This window comes from Diadema setosum, chromosome 5, assembly GCF_964275005.1.
Source record: "Diadema setosum chromosome 5, eeDiaSeto1, whole genome shotgun sequence".
Lineage (NCBI taxonomy): Eukaryota > Metazoa > Echinodermata > Echinoidea > Diadematoida > Diadematidae > Diadema > Diadema setosum.
In genome coordinates, this window is record NC_092689.1 from 846,497 (window position 1) to 868,717 (window position 22,221).

The 22,221-nt window shown below is 36.9% G+C and overlaps 1 protein-coding gene across 1 annotated transcript; it reads right to left on the reverse strand.

Moving 5' to 3' along the window:
- Positions 1-1,234: 1,234 nt before the first annotated feature.
- Positions 1,235-20,740, reverse strand: LOC140228971 (uncharacterized). The gene is made up of 4 exons (XM_072309230.1): positions 20,370-20,740; positions 4,353-4,493; positions 3,406-3,497; positions 1,235-2,769 (listed from the first exon to the last, which is right to left on the reverse strand). Exons 1-4 carry the CDS (start codon positions 20,533-20,535, stop codon positions 2,440-2,442), a joined length of 729 nt encoding a protein of 242 aa, XP_072165331.1. The 5' UTR covers positions 20,536-20,740; the 3' UTR covers positions 1,235-2,439.
- Positions 20,741-22,221: the final 1,481 nt, after the last annotated feature.

A 22,221-nucleotide genomic window follows, 5' to 3' on the forward strand; every position in this document is an offset into this window, starting at 1 on the left:
ATCTATTTTCTTTGTAAAACTAGCAGAGCAGTAAGTTGATAAGAACACTGTCGAGAATTATTGGTGAATTTTCAATCAGGTTCGTTGCCAATTTGTGTCACAACCAAAAATCATTTCATTTTTATAATCAACACACTCAAGCAGCCTGCAAAATGTGCGCACATGTCCATCGTTTGGCATAATCACGGATTTTAGACGATGCTTCTACTACCATTCAGTCTAAAACAATGACACTAACACCTAAACATGTTAATCTTCACATGCAGCATGCAATATTGCGATGAAAGTACAAGTTAAGGCGCGGGTTAACATGTTTGTTATAGTTTGCATTTCATTGACAAATGTGTATTTACAAGAGTCTTAATGTTACTTCTATGTACATCTACGCGCTACAAAGTACATCGGATAGCGCACTGTTGGAGCTGGTGCTGACAACTCGACTGAAATTACTTCTTTTTTATTTTTGATTTGTCCAGGTTTACATCTCATTTTTATTCTTATTCACTACCTAGATTTCCTGTCAGATATGCCTCATGTCAGATTTGCTTTCACTTTTTTCTTTTGATGTAAAACGATTTTTGCCACCACGGTATCGAATTGTTTACACATTGATTTTGCAGATGATAAGTTTCATTGGAATGACATATTTCAGGTAAGATCAGTTTGATGGGGTTTTTTTCAAAAATAAAGTATTATACTGTTCCATGAATTTTTGTTTTCTCCCTATAATTCTAACGCTAGTGATCCTTGATCACTTCGTACGTCGTTGTAGGTGACGGAAGATGTCTATCTTTGCTTGTAACATGGCACTATTACATCACTTTCGCTAAGACTACGTGACAGAAATAAGCTGCTCAAGGTTAAAAAAAGCGCCACTTCTCGTTTGAGTGGACCGTAGTGAATAGAATATATTGAAACAAACAGAATGATAGAAGTTCACTAAATTGAAAACCTAACATTAGACAAGTGGGTATAGCGCATAGCTTCATTCATATTTTCATAATAAACTTCAAAATGACAATGACAAGACTGTGATGATGTCGTCCGTAAAGTTTCTTATTATCCTGTTCACAAAAATCACCATTATGTCCTTTTTCACATCCAAGAGAAGATAAAATATTATTCTTTTCACAAATTATAATCTTGTAAAGGAATATAGAATTGCTAAATCATCGACCAAAGTCTTAACCTTTCATGATTATCTCACAAAATTGAAAATGAAGATGAATTTTTATACTTTTATTGTAAAACCAGAAAGAGATCTTTGATGCGATGACAACATCAGCTCATTTAATTTGTTTGTACATTTTAGACCAATATCAATCAACGTTTCTTGGAAACATTTGAAACAAGGATATTCTGTAACCTCGTCGTTTATATCCAGTTTTAAAGAAACTCCTTACATTGTGCATACTCTTTTTGTGTGTATGTCTACTAATCATGTCATTTGAATGAAGCTTAATGTTGCAGTTTTATTTACCTTGATTTAACGCTTTGAACAGACTCATGTTATGATGATGGATAGGTATAAACACAGTCTTTAATATTCCCTGTTCCGTATGCATAATATATACGAAATCCTCAACGTTTAAATTGTGTAGTGTTCATGCATGACACGTAACATTGAATGGAATTCACTCCGTCATAAACAAGAATCAACTGCTCGAAATAATAAAACAGTCGATCGACTGCTAGTCAATCGCTTGGCCTGGCCCACATTATCAGTGAACAACAACGGTTGCCGATTTACGCTGTGCCAGTGTCGAGTAAAACAACTGCTGATAGAAAGAAGAATTAAGGAGGAGAGGGCGACGAAGAAAGAAAGACAGAAGAAAGAAGACACAAAATTGAATCATCTTGTGTGTATATTTTGTGTGTATGTCTGAAGTCATTTTCATCTGCAAGATGCCTGAAAATTATTATTATGCATAAATTAAACCTCTGTCATATTACGTTGTACTCGGATACATCCATAATCATACCAGACGAAAATAATCCTGATTGAGTATTGTCATGGAATTAGCCTGCTACACTAAAAATGTTTATCCTTGCTGCTCGGCAAGCCTTTGGCTCTAATGATTTACATGAATGACTTTAAGTATACCAAACTACTGTTCTACATGCTAGTGGTTATGTCAACATTGTCGAGTTGCGTAGCCGTTTCATGCACTGCCACTTCAGTATACATGTATTCACAATGGTGTGTTAGGTACAGAAAGTTACGTTGGTTCACCAAGTTTAAAATGATGAAGATTCAAGGCGCTTTGATATCAATTACTTGCTTCATACTTAAAAACTCACAATATTTGCAATGTCTCTGAATAAAACGAAAAATTATTCTTGATAGCACGAACAGTGAGAAGTTGTTCCGTTACCGTTTTTAATTCATGCATGATACATCTTATGCGCTAGCGTTAAACCTTCACTAGGTGGCGCTGTCTATGATTCTGTGGACTTTTCCACGACGTTCTCCGAATCAATGACGTAGAGCCCCGTGTGGGCTCGCTCGACGCCTTCCAGCGTTGGGGCCTTTTCGAGCTTCTCGATCAGATCCGACGCCGGCTCCGTATTAGTGCCAAGCCCCTGTAACTCGCAACGAAAGACCAGATCAAAAGGTTGGAAAGGGACTGCTGGAGTGAAGCGCCGGTACAGGGCCCAAGGACCGATCTCGTACTGCTCGGATGCTGCAGCGCTTTCTTGCAACAGTTCGAGGCCAACAAGTTCCTCCAGCATTTCCTCAGCAGGAACTTCATCCAAGTCAGTCGTTACCTGGACATGCATATGACATAATCGCGTGACATTTTCTTCATAGAAGAAAATAATCTTCAAATATTCAAACTGAATGAAGTAAGTTGAAATTTCACCATTATAAATTGTTTCATCCTCATGTCTTACTCTCCGAGAGTAATCTTCTTCCTCCATTCCTGTAATTCATGTGAAATAACGAAGTTCTTGTAACGGCTTGACTTCGATCCAGTGTGGTGTATATTGAGGGGGGGGGGGGGTGGTACTATAGATATTCTTCTTTCATTTTTTTTTTTAATTCATCCCATCTTATCGCTAAAAAACCACAACATTAATGTGTGCGAAAAATCAGCATTTCATATAATCAAAGGGACGGTCCTCCAACCCAAGAAAGCCTGAATGATACAGATACATGCTCTTATTATTTTTGAACTTCACATTTCTGCTCAAATTAATTAAATGGCCTTTCTAGTTGTTGGTAATGAACAGATGCGTAAGCAGGCGAACCCTGTACAACGTTGCTGCAAAAAGATATGCATAAAAACGAAGAAGAAAGAGAACAGAGCCAATTTGGGTAAAATAAATAAATAAATAAATAAAGTAAGCGTCACGTGGAGCTAGACAAGGCTGCAAAATGCTATTTGCAGCACAGATGCTCACCTTGAATGAAGATATTAAGAAGCAGGATTCGGTTTTGGCGGGAAGATCTGGGGCTACTGGTCCATCACTCGTCTTTGTTTCGTGATAGCCTCCTGTGAGTAAGGAAAAAATGAAACATGATTGACTATAATACAGTTACCATATATTATTTTCAACATCACTTTCAGTTTACGATTTCTGCATGTTCTGGCTTGTGGTTGTTTCCTACAGTAACTGCTTTTCCTCTTTCGTTTTTCTTTTGTCTTCTGCTTTCTTCTGGCAGATTCTAGCAATTTCTTACTTTCCTTTCTTCTTCTGCTCATTCCTTTCGTCATCCTCCTGCTCCAAGTGATTCTCTGCTAGTTCTCTAACTCTGACCTGTTGTCTTGGTCATCTGTATATTTTCTCCCCAAAATTCAACCTTTCACAGAAATCGGTCTTAAAATATACGCAATCAAATGAGTTATCAAAATCAAAACACCAGACTGAAATACTCCATAAAGAGTTTTAAATTTGAAAACATCCTTAGACTTTGAAGTTCGGAAAAGAGCAAAGAAGATTTGAACGAAAATCACAGATCAAATGTTTGGCCAAGTCCTATTATTTTGCCATCACAGATTCTTTAATGTTTGTATCGAGGAAACGTGAGATATTGGTTTTAACTTTATCATAGTTAATCTATTATCTATCTCCATCTGAATGACTTCTTTTTATTAGAGATCTACATACTCGCCAAAATAAGTTTGATATGAAAATATTGCTGTTGATGTTATTAATAATAATGCTAATGACAATGACAAGAATTGACGTTGTTATAGCAATATGAGTATATTTTTCACATCACCATTCCTTTGCTATTGCTTGTGAAATCAATATTACTAATATATGTAGTTTATATGTTTCCCTATATTTATATATCATATCTTTATAAAAGTTCTTTCCTAATGAAGCTGCAGAGAAGTACTTGCCAGGATAGTTTGTCTGTAGTCCCGGAGGACCGTGGCTTTCTCCCAGCGCCTGGAGGAGCTCGATGGAAGGTTGCGACATGTCCTTCATCACCATCTCATTCGTGTCGTTAAACGTGGCAAAATTCATGTACTTGTACCTCCCTGCATTTAGCACAAAAGATAGTGCAAAAGAAAGTCAATCAAGAGGAATTAGCTGCAAAGAAGATAACACTTCTTCTAAAATTAATTACATGAAACGTTAACAACGAAAGAAAACAATGTCAAAACAATTTTGATACAAATTTAATGAACTAACATGTCATTTGAAGTCTCATGTGGACATTATCGTGATGGCCAGGTCATACGATTGTGCATCCAACCTCAATACCTTCAAATTTAAACTAAAGACCTGTTGTTGTTTTTTTCCCATCAACTTTGTGGATGATGTGTGACACTTTGTGGGAGCTGGGCGCCTTTGAATGTTTCTACAGATAAATGGTGCTATATAAATGCTGTTTCATCATCATCATCATTATCATCATCAGCAGAGACAAGTTCCTGAAATGTAAGGTTTCATTTTCTTCCAACGTATATCTGTTAAGATGTTATAAAATTTCTTGATTTGAAAGAAGAGGAGAGGAAGTTCTATCCAATATTCATTTTAGAACTCTTTTTTTTTCATATTGTTTGCTTTAGATTAATGGATCTTATGGTTGTTCCAACGCTAATTCCTACGAAACGTTTGTCATGTAACACTGTCAACTGAACTCAGAGCGCTGAATGGCTCCCGCCTGCAATATAACATATTTGATACAATCAAAATTAAAAGCAGTGTGAAGAAGAAAGAAAAAAGAATCGAATCATTGCCCCATTAATTATTTTATCCCTCAAGATGAGAAAATCACCTACAAACCAGTTGTTTTGGTTTTACCTCGAAAATTTTCAAGTTTGATAAAAACACAAGCACCGACTTTCTCCCTTTAATGCCGAATCTCTCTGGATGGAGAAAAGTGACATATGCCCCTCTTCCCCCAACAAGCAAATTACACTACACCCTTCAACCCGCTGAGATGCACTTGGATTCATAGAAACATTCTTCGGGCTTGTTCACTGTGAAATTGGAATCTATGTACACACAGAGAGACGTTGACATTGATTTGACGAAGAGGATAACAAAAGCCGATAACATAGTCAAAGATCAGCCTCTGGGCTGCTATGTACTTTCCCTTTGATGAAATAAACCAATATCTGTCTATCTATCAATCTATCTATCTATCTATCTATCTATCTATCTATCTATCTATCTATCTATAAATCACAGAGGATAAAGATCATCAAAAAATGCTGAAGTCAAATTATGTCAATAGACAATGTAAATCACAGCGGATAACGAAATACACGTAAAATGTCAGGGTTATTATTCTTACAATATCGATGTATTGACAAGAACTTGAGTAGGAAGGTAGCAGTAATGATAATTCATGCAATGTTAACCAACTACACAATATAAAGTGTTGCGATGTATAACCTTTTTGCTGTTAACATAAGGGGAAAAGTAAACAAAAAATATAAAAAGGGAAATTACAGAATCTTGTACATGCTCCAATATACTTAAAATATGTTGGTTGTACACTTTGAGAATGATAAAACCCACTGGCCTAATTATGTCAAGTTGACACAGTTTTAACAACAGTAGAATAACCTGATATAACGCTCTTTTTGGGCAGATTCTTTTCTTCATCCTTTTTATAATTTCATAACCTGGACACAACCATTAGTATTCAGGTTCTACGTAATTTATAATATGTCATCGAACCAAATTAGATAGAGAATAATTTTATGTTATGTTCATGTTATCTGTTTCTTTCATCTAATATTGCAAATGGGATCTTATCACAGTCATCGCTTCTGTGATTTTGATAATTCATGTTTTGCCGCACATTTTGTTGCGTTTACATACCTATCACTGTCCAACCTACAGTGCTCCTAGCATGGTATATTTGAATCACTAAAAAAAGTCGGTAGAAGAAGTAGGCCTACATGAGTATATTGAAGGCCTGCTCAAGAGGGTTTTTTTTTTTTTTTGTTTATTAAAGAAAGAGATTGATCTTCATTTTCTAAACGATGTCCGCTTTTTAAAGATACTTTATTATCAGTGCTCATCCTACATACTCCAAATTTGTGTGCTGCTTGTCTTTAAAAGAAGACGATAAAGAGTAACCAGACATGAACTAGACATTCCGGAGAAGGGAACTATTTTCTTTCTCCTCTTTAAACTTCCTATTGACATGAATTAACGCGAAATCACGTCTGAGGGATTGAGAGCGAGTCTATGTCTAGATCTCTTTAGATCCTAGCTACATGACTCATCCTATTGTTCGCAAGATTTGGAGAGCATGGCATCGAACATTCCTCATTTCTCCTCCTGGCCTCGATGGGCTTTCCGGAATATTGCTTCGTGCTATCCCATTTTCCTCCCCGCTTACGTGCTTAAGTACTACGGGGGTGAGATATGGAAGGAAAAATAAAAGCAGGAAAAGAGAAGCGAAGCAAAATCTGTCGGAGATGAAAGATGTGCACATTAGTCTCCTCCTTCCAGACTGTATCACGTAGGTGCGGTAAAAACTCATCAAATACAAAGATTATACTCAAACATGATCTCTATGCATAGAGAAATACGGCAACGTCAAAATCTTATGGCGTGATATCAATTTTTACAATGCAAATGTTTTTTGACGAACAAAGAATATCAAAGAGTACGATTAAAATTTGCTAAAACCTCGTTACTTTATGTCAATCTCTCAAAATCCTAATGTCTGTAAATTTGGACTAAAATCAATGAAAATGATGCTATCTATGCTAGAATACTTTCACTTTACTGCATTGAATCCTACATGGCAGATATCATGATTTCCGCAGCGTTCAAACTTAGTCTGATATGAAGACCAGTATGCTTCCAGAACACGCCTTTCTTTCATTAAACTTATAAACATGCTGCAATACTACACCTGAATGTTGTGAGTCATCGTTTATGTCAACAAAGAACGAAAAGTTCGACTCCTCGTGGAGCTAATTTCATCGATCATTGTTTCCCCTCCGTTTAGGGAACTGATAGTTGTTCAGATATCACTCGCTATTTTGTCGGCATGTTCAGAGATTATGCATTTTACAACTCTTGTGTTTCACGCGCTTAATCGTGACAGATTAAACACATTTCATCATTGAAGTTTTTAACAGTTAGATAATCTCAAGAAGATAGGGTCTTATAATACCAACGAGATCGACGCTTCGACAGAGTATTCATGTCTTCACAATATCGCTTACTCTTTCATAATGTGACATTTGTCTGTATCTGGTGATTAACAGTTGCTGACAACACGAATATTCCGCTATCGATGACTTTCCTGTGTTTTCTGATGCAGACGGAAGACCAATTGATAGATTATCTTCCGCTCCAGCATCCTTTCACAGGTATCCTCAAAATCACTTTGCACTTTACCCTGGCAATTTTAATCAAGTCAGTTGTAGACAGTAAACTTTTCCAGACGTTTTACCTTGGAAATCGGAAGAACAGCATGAGCACGGAACTCTTTTTTGGGGAGTTGGTTTTGTTTTATATATATACGCTTGTATGATATTCTTTACAGAAAAAAAAATAAATAAAAGCGTATAATATCACCAAGCAGTTCAGATTCCAAAGCTATATGTTTTCCTTTTCTATCTCGATTTTTGCGAAACTCTCGTTACTCTAAGCAACCTTTCAAGTACATCTTATATTCAATGGGGCAGGAGACATTAGTTTTTCATCGCCACATTTCGCCTGGTCAGAATCCTTACATAGTCACAGTGCCCTGTGCCAAATTCCTTCCCCCTTCTTCTTACAAGACACTTTGAAATAAGCAGTCTATGTGGAGACGGTGATGCAAACATTTCATTGCAGGAAATCCAATCCTCCCCGATCGATCATCGCCCGTTATTTGCAAGTCTGATGAATGCTCTGCCCGGCTATGCCCCAAGAGGCTGCGAGACACGAGCGACATGGTGACGGGCACCTGGCCCGCCCCGATCGTCTCCTGTGCACGATTACGTCACTCCACTCTAGAAATGCTGAAAAGGAAGACAGCAAATCCTAACTATACACAGCTTTCACAACCTGTTTAATGATTTGCAGGCTTTTGTAATCAGCAAGCTTCTACATTTAGATAGCCTTCAGGGCTCAGCTTTTGCCAGAAATATTAATGGTATCTGTCTAAATTTTCTCGAAAAACGAGAACGTCTAACCCACGTTCTTGCTGAGAATTAAGACGTTGATGACAATGCCTTCTAAACACAGCCTCTTAGACGGACTGGAGGCTTCGTCCCTTCTCAAGTAAAATCTTGTCTCTTGTTGAAAAATTTTCAAGACAAGATTCTGACATGACGAACATTCTCAGACAAAGAAGTAAGAGGGCTGGTAATAACAAGTGTTCCTGAGGATTTGTGCGTGCCTCTTCTGTGGAGAATGTAATTCGAAACCTCAATTATGATCAATAAACATAAAACGACTGGGGCGAAGTTGATTAAATATTATGTGTATTCATTTTGACGAATGTAACGTTATTTGATATCACTTATTCAGGCTTGTACCAAGGCTCTACTGTGGAGCATCTATGGCGCAAGACAACTGCGACTGTGTTCGCAACCAAACGAGGAATGCTTATTCCAATACACAAACACGGAGAAACCAATTTTTGAGCTTCTGCTTCTTAGTTTGTTGATTTGTTTGTTTTGTTTTGGGGGTGGATGGTAAACTGAAAATAAAGACGAATGTCACTCTCAATCCTTTCCTTTTTTCCATCGAAAGATTTATTTCCCAAATGTTCGCGTTTTGCCCTTATTGTTCAAAATCCGTAACCGTTGCACTCCAATCAATAGAAATTACAACATGTTTATATCATTCCCTTTGATGTTGTAGACTTTGTAGTCATATTTTTTTTTCACCTCACGACACACTTTCTGACATTCACTGAGTTGTATCACGGAGGAGAATGTTGGCAAGGCTGTGCACTCTTGAGAATACACGCGTGACATATGCCAGGGGATTACTGACAATCATGACGGAGAATCGTGGTCTTTACGAATGTCACCAAAGTCTAATCTGGCTTTCCCCATTTCATTCCCCGATGGTTCATCTTCCTCGTGGGTCCTCTGAAGAGAGAGAGGGGCTGGAGTGAAGAATGCAGCAGACAGCCAAACAAATACGGCTGTCTGGGCGATAAGAGCCGACTTTCAACGACATCAGATCCACTTTCATCATCTGAAAGTCACAACAGTCCTCCTCGAGTTCTCATCCTCGGCACGTGACCGACTGAGGAGTGCTTGTGAAGAGCTAATGTCGGAGGTGGGGGGGGGGGGGGGTAGCGTTTTCCAGAAGCTTCCAATCAACATCAACAACCAAAACTAAACGAATGGATACCAAAGAAATTTAGCTAGATTCGTGTCATGATTCTTCCTCTCCGTCCCTTTCTCTCTCCCTCTGTATCTCTCATCCTTATTTCTCTTTAAAGAGGAGATGATCAGACTCATGTGAAGTATTATGCAGAGATTTACTCCGCAGTCTCCGGAAGAGGACATGTTCAGTGTCACATTATCAATAGCAACTATAATTATTGGCAAAGGAAGAAGACCTAACCTAGAGGAGACAGACACAGCAGGGATGATAGGAATATGCCAACATTTTGATGTATTGCTGTATACTAGAAAACGATGTTAGTACTGACAAACGAATGGTCTTTCGATGGTGATCGAATATTGCTATAGTGGACAGTTGATATTGATGACTCGGAATGGCTTTGAAATGTTCATGTAAGACGCTTGAAAATAAAACAACAAAAATCAACTCAGACGGACAAAGTGACAAACGAACAAAAACATCCGCTGTGTTAAGGTGGCTTTAATTGACTGATATTGATGAGGGGAACAAGACTTAATATCACAACGAGTAACCCAAAGTTGTTACATTTTGCAACTGGAAGATGGCAATATAACCCCATTATGAAATCATAATACAAGCTGTCAGGATCGATGAATCAACGTTCGTTTCTGCCTTCACATCCTCTGCCCAATGGCAGTTCCTCAATCCACTTTAGGTTGGGATAATGAGGATGGATAGGGATGCAGTCCGTTGTCATGGTGACGGTAATTCTGACATCGGTAGTCGTTAAGTTGGACACGCAAAGAAAAGAGGTGCGAGGGCACAGCCTCAGCACACTTTGATTGAATTCGCATATAGTCGTGCCCGGAGACTGCTTGAGTGTTAAGTGATTGAAAGATGGAATAGAAGCGAGCGTTTTACGTGAGATCAGCTGGACGGGCAAACGTTATCCTTTCTCCCTTCTGACAGCCTGGTGTCCCAGCCCGCCAGTTAGCCGACATAAGGCTCTCAGTTAAGTTTGTTTCTCACATAATTGACACATTTTGCCAGGCCTTAAGTGTATGTATCTGTGATAATCCCCTAGTATAGACAGCCCTCTTGCAAAAGTTATCATTCATAGAGCTTCAATCGGCTGTGCTCCCCCCCCCCCCCCTCCATGCTACCGGAAGTAATGTTCTGATATTGAGTTCTACATTCATGTTGTGATTTACCGCTTTTATTACAATTTAATTACAAGGAAAAAAACCCCAAAGCGAATCATTTTCTTTTGATTGACGTTGTTCTTGTTACTGATTGATATTGTCCCCGATAGAAGGGCAAAAGCTATACCACACCATATCCTGTTTATTTAGATGTGCATGTTTTACACTCTTTGCTGACAGTAAACATTGGCAAAGTCTTGAATAATAAAGTCGAACCACCTGTTTCTTGAGGGCAGGATACGCCAAACACTTCACCAAGACAATCTTTGGCGTTATAATGTGTAATTCCACACGGTATTCGAGTTAAAGATTAGTTGTACAAGTGTCATTGATATTTTGTAAAGAATGAGTATGTTTTCAGTGAGCTTACGATTCATATTGACTCTACCTACTGATTTGATACTAGACCTTGAATTTTTAAGATACATCTATGATCTCACATTTTATACATTTTGATTTGAAGTTTTGGTCACTAATAATTTGCAAAGGTATCTTAATTTCATCAGAAAAAAAAAAAATCCGGTGCTTTTAAGTAACCACCCACTTTTCCTTGCTCTTGCATTATAGTGACTGTAAATAAGTGGCATTAGTAAACGATTTATATTCAATTCAATTAAATTCAATTCAATTCGTTTATTTTCATTTCAATCACAAAAAAAAAAACATTTAGCATTCAGTGTTACAGATGAAACATAAAAACAATGATATATAAAAAGCCACAACGACATCGGAATTACAGTCATAAATTGTTCCGAATTACAACAGGCAACAAGTAAAATGGAAAATGGTGTACACATAAAAAGCCAATAAGGCCTGTAGGCGCGCGTACACCGTTGTTACAAATCATGTAGAATTGGAATCTAAGTTATTTTCAAAAGTCATAAATCAGTTTTATACAGAAGATACACAAAAGAACATAAAACAAAAAACAAAAACAAAAACAAACATAAAAAGATAGTTAAATACATCAATGAAATTTTTGATAAAAAGACAAAAGATGTCTTTTATACTGCTTCTTAAATAAATCATTATGTTGCTTATTATAATTATCTTGGTTTATTGCATTCCAAAAAAACTGGTCCTGTATGTCGAAGAGTTTGTTTTAATTTCGTACTAGGACATTTCCATTGATGAACTTTATTGCAGCTTTGTTACGTAACATCTATCCCGAGAACCATATCTGAGACTCAGTTTGTGAATAAATGTCGTATATAGTCAGTGAAATCACTAGAATGATTCTTGCGAAATACTCTTTCGAGTCCCTGGAAAGCATCTTTATCACAGGATGAGTTGTTTCACGCCCCTAATTGGTCCATTTCCACTGCCTAAATAGGCGTTGCTCTGGGACCCAGACTATAGTCAACAATGAATAATCATCTAATCGTTCCAATCTACGACCCTGGGTGGCGACATCCAACGCCCAATCAAATGCGCATATACACAAACTTTCCACCTATACCCAATACGAATACACACGCACAGCCACGCACACTGTCTTGCGCTATCGCCTAGAATAGTCGATTTACATCCTCCGTTTTGGAATATATTGTTTCCCCTCTACAGTCAATGTTCTTTTTAGTTGGCAAAGTGACAATATGATAACGGGCATGTCCAACAACATTGTACATGACATTCCTCTGGCATTACAACGGTATTGGTCGAAGAATTCAAAGCGTTATCATCGAGGGAAGTTTAGGTCATTTTATATTTTTGTGCGTGCGTGTGTGTGTGATAACGAGAAAAGATAATGCATTCTTTGCATCCAAACTTGGATTTTTCTTTTAGTTTTACAGCTATTTCCGGTATCCTATTTTTGTTTTGTTCTGTTTTTTTTTAAATATAGCCATTTCACAACGAGGGTCTTTCATCAGTTTTCAGTGCAACATGTACATCAAAGGGGATTCGGAACCCAAATATGATTATGGCTTGAGTCAATGCAGAAGTATTAGTGAAATACATCAGTGAAGTTTGAGGAAATTCAGACAATCCGTTTTAAAATTTAAGGTCATGGATGACTACCATATTTTTATGTCACAGTCGGACAACAATATGAAGAAAAAAGCAAAGAGAATTCAACAAAATTCCATTTTTGTGATAATCACACTTTCCTCCCACTTGTCACTGACATTTGAATACCAATTGCCTCTTTATTATGCTAGAAATCAGAAAATGCTTTTAATTCTCTTTATATGTTTCCTCAATATCGTTGTCCTACTATAGCATCACCAATTCTAGTCTTCTTCTCTGGCGACAGCGGTACGGCAACGTTTAAAAACATAACTTATTAACAGATTGTCCGAATTTCTTAAGACAATACGGATGTGTTCCATTAATATTCACCTTCTAGAGTAATTCACAAATTTTACAAGCTATGCTTTTCTTGTGAATTCCTCTTTTCCATGTAGAGTTATTAATTAAGATTGTATTGCTTACTTGTTAATTTATCCAAACCAGAGTTGATACCATTACAAAAATTGTATTCATGTTTTTATTGAAACGTAAGTGATTCAAAGTTCCTTTAAATATTATGTACTCATGTAAGCGTTATGTATGTTACTTTGTATTACTTTATATGGAAATAAAATCATTTTGAATTGAATTGAATTGAATTGAATTGAATTGAATTGAATATTTCTGTATGCACTTAATCCACATATATATACTATTTGGGTTTATTCCCTTTTAACGTCAATCACAAAGATAGCTGAAAGAGCTATTCCATACCACGTTCAGGTTGGAGTTCATGAATAAGAGTAGAATTGGGACCGTAGAGGTGTACGGCATTGAAATCCTTCAAAAGAGGAAGTTGTGGAATTTTGAAGTTTTACATATTCTTGGAAAAGTCATATCAGTCAGATATGCAAATAGAAGGATGTGATGATGACATCACATGTCTACCAAAGACCCGAACATAAATTTTCATTATTGTCCTATTTTGATACCAAATCAAATTAATATGATTCCATTTAACAGCTATTTAATTCTTTCAACAGCGCATCTGAAAATACATTAACAATAATTACGTGGTCTATAAGAAATATGAACCAATTTCAAACAGTTCAGGATTTCTTCCAATATAAGTTTATTATGTTCTGGGGAGACGGAGGAATATATAATCAGCAATGGTTGTAAACATGGAGTCAAAGACAAAAACAGTACACAAACTTAATACAGGTGGATGTCCTAGTTAGGATGGTTGGAAGACGACTACATGTGAATGAAATGGGCCTGTAGATGCAGGGTGAATTTGGGAGCCAAAAACACATTTTTTTTGGGGGGGGGGGGCAGGATGGAGTATGTATCCTAAAATGTCATAAGTAGAATATATGCAAACGACTTCATTGATAATCTCTCGATTTCATTGATTGATATAGTTACTCCAATAACTGTATAGTGAACGAGACGGGTAGAAAATCTAAAACTTTGTAACATCACTGATTTAATCACAGTTGGAATTTGTAGATTACAATGTATATAAGATTTGCATTTTCAAGTTGTTTGCCAACAAACCGTGCCCTATTTACAGTCGCCACAATAGAACATCCGACATGTCTGACTGGAGAAGAAAGTTACATACTGAGCGTCTAGATAATTTATGTGATTTCATCGTTGTATATTCTCGGACTAGGGTTTGAAAGGTGAAAGTCATACCCATTTATCAAGTATTTTCATATCGACACTATTATAATATAACACATTATGATAATCAATATGAGACGTTGAGTGTGTTGTAAAAATGAAGCAGCATTTCGACACATATTGTTGATTCTTATATCTAAATGACGACTACATTACTCTGTACATCTTTATCTACACACAGTATGCACATACCAGGCATATATATATACCTATATATATATATATATACACATACACAATTATATATGTATTATAAAACATTTTTCTAGGCCTCTGTATATGTATGGAAATACGTATCCTTGTGTGAATGCGTAACATTGTTTGTTTTAAGTTTTTCATATGGCTCTTTATTGAAAAGTATATAAATCAATGAGAATTTGGCAGATTGTAATCCCATAATGTTCCAAGAATATGATCACGTGCAATACAATACTTACAATACAAACAAACAATACTTACTCCAACAGGAATATTTGTTTTGTTATGGCATAAGAATAAGGCCCTAAGATGGCATACTGGAACACACCAACTACTGTATACTGCATGTCATGAATAATTACCAAACAGACAAAGCAAAAGTCGGAATTGGGTTTCCGAAAGACTGGTAGATTCTTTTCCTCTTATTTTATAACTAAATAATGATGGAATTGCGGTGGAATGGTTCACCATTATTTCACCGTTTATTTCAAAGGTTGATTTTACAGTGTTTGTTCGCAATGCGGTGGAAGTAATTTCATTCTTCTCAAAAGACCTTTTAAAAAAGGGCAAACGACGCTCGTACAAAAAAGAAAGAAAGAGAAAATCATAGAAAAAATTCACACAATGTAGTATATGTCATCGACCGAGTGTGATAATGTCCTATTCAACTCGGTCAAAATATTCGTGGCTGGAGAGCCGTCACATTACTGTGTACCCGTGGGCTGTTGGTCGCCATTATTACCGCCCTCGCCCTCTCTCTCCCTTTCATGTCTCCCCCGTACATCAGGTCATTGTGTGATCAAAAAGCGCCCTGTTCAAGCTGCCTATGAACCCCAGTGGTTAGGTTGCTGCTGTATTTAGCATGCTACCCCGGAGATATTTGCATTACATTTCTGTAAATGCGAAACCTAACAGGCGGCCTGCAGGTGTGTTCAGGCAAAATGTCAGGACGTCCCAGGAAATTGCTTGGTTTCTTGATTTTGTTCTTCCTTTGTTTTGTCCGTGATTAAAACAGTTGTATGTGAAAAATACATACGCTATAGATGTTTTTACTTTTAAGTTTTTTGAATGGCTAGAGGCAACAACATCACCCAAGCAGTATTATGACTATTTAATGGCCCCATAATCAAATTTCCCTCTCAAGGAAATGGTAAGAGAGAAATGTGATTTTTAAGATAACAATAACACAATGACCAATGTTGTTTTTGCTGTCTCTCACGCAGTCAAACTTTTGGATCGTTGTAAAATTCAATAATAGGACGCTATTTGTACAGTACAGTGTATATACAGAAAGTTTCTTTTTTCTGTAAAGACTTGATTTCGATGTAACTAAATTATCTTGCGTCTCGAAAAGGGCATAAGAGTATTTTAATGTCAACAATATGCAGGTGTATTCCACATTTTCTGCTACTTTTAAAGAAAATATACCACGAAAACATGTTTAGGATTTTTGTTACTTTTTTTTTTTGCCTCGTGGAAAATTATCAAATTTCGAAGTGGTTAAAAGGACCTATACATCAGTCTCTGTCTTTAACTAAATTCTGAATTTCAAGATTTCAATTTAAATGTTTGTCCATGAAATTAGTAACATATCTCTGCCGTTGATTTAAAACTGACTGTGATTTAGTATTTTTATAGATCACATCTGGATAGAAGACACGAGGTATATCAAGACAAGAGGTATGGTACTCATGTTGATACTACTGAAGAATATTTAGAGATATCTAGAAATATTGACGTTAGTTTTTTGTCTCTATAAGCACTCTATTATCAAAAGGAGAATCTGAAATAAAATCTAAATAAAACAACACATGAAATACATAATAATGCACTTGGTACTGTATAAAGTTAAAGTTGGGAAAGGAGGGGTAGAGATAAGCGAAACAGAAAATGGCAGTATACACACACACACACACACACACACTCACACACACACATATGTATGTATATATATATACATATGTATATATATTTTTCATTTCATAAAAATATGTCATTTTATTTGAATACATATTATGTACATATCTATATACATATATAATGGAGATAGATGTTGATATTTGATAAAAAGACGAAGACGGTCAGAGTGAAGTCGTGGACTTTTAAAAGGAACATCACTACATATTCAAGTGCGTTGGTAATATGATAGTAATAAAGCAACAAAAATCAAAATTTTTATATTAAGGTTGGACATATAATGACACGTTATCGCATTGTTTTTGAAAGGACAATTTCACCTTCATAGACATGTGGGTTGAGTGAATGCAGCATTATTAGTAGAACACATCAGTGAGAGTTTGAGGAAAATCGGACAATCCGTTCAAAAGTTATGAATTTTTGAAGTTTCTGCTCACTCAGGGCTGGGTGAGAAGACTACTATAGCTTGTGACGTCACATATGTACAACGATATAAAGAAAGAATAAAGAAAATTCAACATATTTTCACTTTACTCGCATAACAAAAGAACACATGACTTCTCTCTTTCAGAAGGCAGGGGGAATAATATTACCCTTAATAAAGTATGGCAGTAAAAAGTCGAAGGAAATAAATGTGCACTTTATTCAAAAAGTGAAGTTTTGTGAAATTCTTTTTTTTTTCTTTATATCGTTGTACGCATATGACAACATACACTGTAGTATTTTTCTCATCCAGCAGTGACTGCGCAAATACTTTAAAAATTCATAACTTTTGAACGGATTGTCCGATTTTCACCAAACGTTCACTGATATGTTCTACTAATATTGTTGCATTCACTGAGTCAATCAACATGTTATTATGAAGGTGGACTTGTCCTTTAGGTTTAATATCATGGAAGCTCTAAAAGTGAGAAAGAACTCAGTAAAGTTGACATCGTAGTTACAGGGATTTTCAGTTGCTACAAACATGATTTTTATTTCCAAATCAATTTTTTCCAAAATTATGAGACGATGATATCGTCACCTCATCTAAATTGTGGTTGCAGCTGACAGCACCGTTTCGTTAAAAGATAAAATGATAATAACTTTAAAACTCCACAACGTAGTTACAATGATGTCCGATTTTCTTACAGACCTATTTCATTCTCCGTGTCTGTTTTTACTCTAATTGTAAATCCTCATTTGACTTGAGGTACCATTCCATTGCAGTCTTCGGAAGTTGATATAGGTTTGTTTGTTTGTTTGTTTGTTTTTTTTTTATCTGCACTGTACACTGAATGAACTTGATTGCCGGGCACAATAGATTTGGCACATCAATGGTATTTGATTTAAAACATATACACATTTTCAAGGTTGCTCTTTAAAAAAAAAAAAGAGAAATGTTGACTTTGGAGTTTTATCATTGTCGAAGCATTTCAAAGTAACAGTCGAAATATCTGGTTTAATTCGATGTCAGATTATGACAACTGACTTCAACAGAGGTTTTTAAGGATAAGTTTTATCTTATAATTGTGAGATAATGCATAGAACATCATATTTTCGAGTTCGTTTCAACATTTTACGTATTTCATTTATCCGAACTGCAAATCATACGTGAAATCAAGGTGTGAACATAAAAATTAACAAATATGACCTATTGATGAGATGTTGCGTTGACTGTAATTCCATTTCTCTTTTTATACATGTTTTTACCCAATTCTCAATCATACATTATTTTATCAATCAAAAGTTCTATCTATCTATCTATCTATATATATATATATATATATATATATATATATAATATATATATATATATATATATATATATACAGCATGTGTCATGCTTGATAAAGTACATACAACCTCCATTATGTACAATTTAATATCCATGATATAGCGATAATACATGCACCGATTATCCCAACACAGGTGATTAAATTTTCTTTAAAATTCGTCCTTCCTCTTTGCTCTCTTGCTCCAAGGTCTATCAAAAACATAGGAAATATAAAATCACTCAAACGGAGATTGATATTACCGCAAAGTACACTCAGGGTTAGATCATCTCTCTTTTTCGTCTGTCCAGGATAGGAATGGAGCTGGGGAAGAGGTTTTTCACGATCTGAATGCAACACCTGAGGATATTTATTCTTCATTGTTGAGTTCGAAACCACGATGAAAGTTTAGAAGTACTTTGACTCTGACAAGATGTACTGGTGACCAGCACTGCACATTTTCTAGCCTTCGATGTGTTGACATAATGTATTATTGCAACTCGTTGGCAGTGATCGTGCGAGGTAAGAACGTGATACGAAGGAGACATTCCCGCTGTGTCGTCCTTACAACCAATTCTTTCCCTTCAACTCCCCCCCCCCACACACACACACACCAACCAAAGTCTTACCCTCACCTTCCTTAACATCTTTTCACATTCCCTTAAACGTTTTCAGCGACTCCCAATAATAACATCCTCATATTTCATTCTTATTCACATCCACACAATTTAAATTGCTCTCCTCAAATGGCATGTTTAAAGCTCTCGGAGATGAATAGATCACGAAGTCTAATGCACACTTGTTATCCTTCAAAATCAGACCATGAAATCAGATCTTACAAGTTGGCGCTTCTTTTAAAGGTAAAAAATCGCTCATCTCAAGGTGTTTGTTTTGAATACAATGTTGTCTCCTTGCTTTGGATGGTTAAATATTGGGTAATTAGACATGAGCTTTGCTTACACAGATAGCACCCATGCCATTTGGTTAAATGTGCCATCGTCCAGCAATGATTGCAAGTCACGTGACAACTACCGACGCAAAGATGAATCTGCTGGACGTTAGTTCATCATCCATTTATCATCTGTCAATTTTAGGTGCATCTTCTAAGGATAAAAATGTATATTTTCTTTGCTATCGATCAATCGAATAGGCCTTCGTTACCTGTTATTAATCTTGCAAAACAAAATGATAATTTTAATGATTTAAAACATAACTCTCCAAACATAACTTTGTATTTTGCCGGTATACATGTATAACCTTTTATTTGTTAAACATTATCTATTATGTAAAGTCGAATACATGCCTATGTTATTTTTTTTTTATTCATTTTGTGTTATGTTAGCTGAAAAAAAAAAGGAAGAATGAAATAAAATAAAAAAATGAATAAAAAGAAACCTAAGATGATAAGGTAACCTGGGTCTAAATGTTCTGAACCATCGATTTTTATTATATTCCTATGCCTGGTGACACCAGCGATCAGCGTGCCTGATTCTTACTGACAATTACCTGTGTATGTGACCATGATGTATCTCTGCTTTACAGTATAACCTAAGTCTGGGCCACAGTCGTTCTACTGGTCTCGATTCAGCGGTTGCACTAGCCATGATCTGACATTTGTAGGCCGGATCTACCCTCCAGTCTCAAGAATGAAGTTAATCAAAGTTTAGTTTGCATTAAAAGGTTTTCAGTATGTTTTGGTTATTCGAGAACTTGTTTTCCCTACGTTTGACAGAATACATCGTTATTTTCTTATAATTTTGACATCTCTAGGGTTTCTTTCAATGCCATTTCGTAACTTTGGTTCATGATTGCTGAATGAAAACGCATCAGAGACAACTACAAAGATACCGACGTCGGCTTCGATGTCATTGTCAACTTCGATTTCAGTATCGAAACAATGTTTACGAATACTCACCATTCTCGTCGACGTTGCGATGGAGCTGGGTAGCAATGAAGTAGTCTAGCTTCCTGACGTACTTGCCGAGATTGTGCCATCCGTCAACGAAGGTCGGGAAATTTGGCGGAGGATCAATCTTCTCGTAGAAATTGAGCACGACAGCGTAATTGTTGTTCCCAGACATATTTACTGCTGAACGTCTGAGGGGGGTTTGTGAAAAAGAACGTGGACACGTCGGAGTGGCGGACGTAAAATTCAAAGACTCGTGGAAGGAACCAACGCAGCGAGAACAATGATGTGGCTAGTCTTCCGACTACCGAGTTACTCCTGCGTATATAGCTAGTAGTGTTGAAACGAATGTAAAATCATGTGCGTTCGTGAATCGAACGCAGACCTCATCCCAAATGTTTCGCGCCTCACATGCGATTAGCATTCGTGTCGCGGTGACGAAAACTGCAGATTGATTATCACTTTTGTGTTGGGATGCGGGTGTCGCCAAAAGCTCGTGTCAATCGTGTGTGGTGAGCAATCGTGCGCACGCACAGAGCACGCACAATTTGGCAGACAATGCCTAGGCATCCGCCTGGAGCAAAACAGAGCATTTCTATCCATTGCCTAGAAAGATGGGAGTGCGCACAGAGTGTGAGGTTATTGGAATATTGACAGGTAAGAGGAAGGGGCGGAAGAGAGGTTACTATCTTTCTTGTGCTTGCTGTTTTTGTTTGAAACTGTGTGTGCGTAAGTGCGTGTGCGTCATACAAGTGACACAGCAAAGAATATCCAACACTACCAACGACAATCTGAAGTTAAGGTGATTAATATAACAATATCGTATTTAAGGCATCGTGTCCTCCTGGTAAGCGAGTTTCCTGTGGTGACCATGGCCAGATATTACCATCGTCAGTAATTTTATTAGTCTAGATTAATGTCTGTCTCAATCTGAACTTGATATCTGAATGATATATATGATATATTCAATGAATTATGTGTATTATAACTCCATGCTTTTGAATTACCAATGATATGGTAGCATGATGCGTAGGGTACACTCTCAACAGCAATAACAAAGCATTCCCCTTTCCCGACACGCCCTAATCCTGAGCAATATTCAACCTCCTCGACATCCTGAAACACGATACGTGAATGGTTGCCATCCGCTCCTCATTCCTCCTCCTCCACGCATGCTCCCATCACCTCCCCCCCCCCCCCTCCCTCGGGCTCCTTGACGACATTTCATGATGTCGACGATGCGGGGATTGATCTCGAACCAATTGGAGTACTCCTCTTCCATCCTGTAGGCGAGTATACATGTAATCATCAATCACCAATAAGCGATCTAAACGACATGAAAGCAGACTGGACTATGCAGTTTAGCCAGGGAGGTGGAAAGAGATGTTATCCGGCTTCCTACCCGAGTCCCTGGTTCAGCATGCCATGCACAGAAACTTGCTCTATTCATTCCGTTCTATTTTGATTTTTGTGTATTTGACTCGTTTGAAGTAGGCATACATAGGTGCATTGATGCAAAAAAAAAAAAAGAAGAAGAAAAGAAACAGGGAATATTCGCGCACAATGAATGGGGGATTATCACTGGTCATGAAGTACAAAAGTTAAGATAATCTAGTGCTTAGAGCGCAGAGTTAAAAATGTCACTTTTTAATCATAATTAAACGCATCAAGATCAGGTAAATGATACAATCCAGAGTTAACGTTCGTAAATTGAACTGAACATCCACGATCTGCGTGTATGTGTGTAAGTGTGTATACATGTAATATGTGTGTGGGTGTGAGCGTGCGCCTTTGTGCAGGAAAATGACAAAAATGAAATATGATTTGATGGGGGGGGGGGGGGGCCGGGGGAAGAAGCAAA

Bases quoted from the DNA above. Each gene is read 5' to 3' on its own strand.
- LOC140228971 (XM_072309230.1), bottom strand. From the start codon at position 20,535: ATGTCTGGGAACAACAATTACGCTGTCGTGCTCAATTTCTACGAGAAG. The intron at 4,494-20,369 runs GTGAGTATTCGT...TGCTAAATGCAG, and splicing joins TCGCAACGTCGACGAGAATG to GGAGGTACAAGTACATGAAT. The intron at 2,770-3,405 runs GTGAGCATCTGT...ATGCATGTCCAG, and splicing joins TCTTAATATCTTCATTCAAG to GTAACGACTGACTTGGATGA.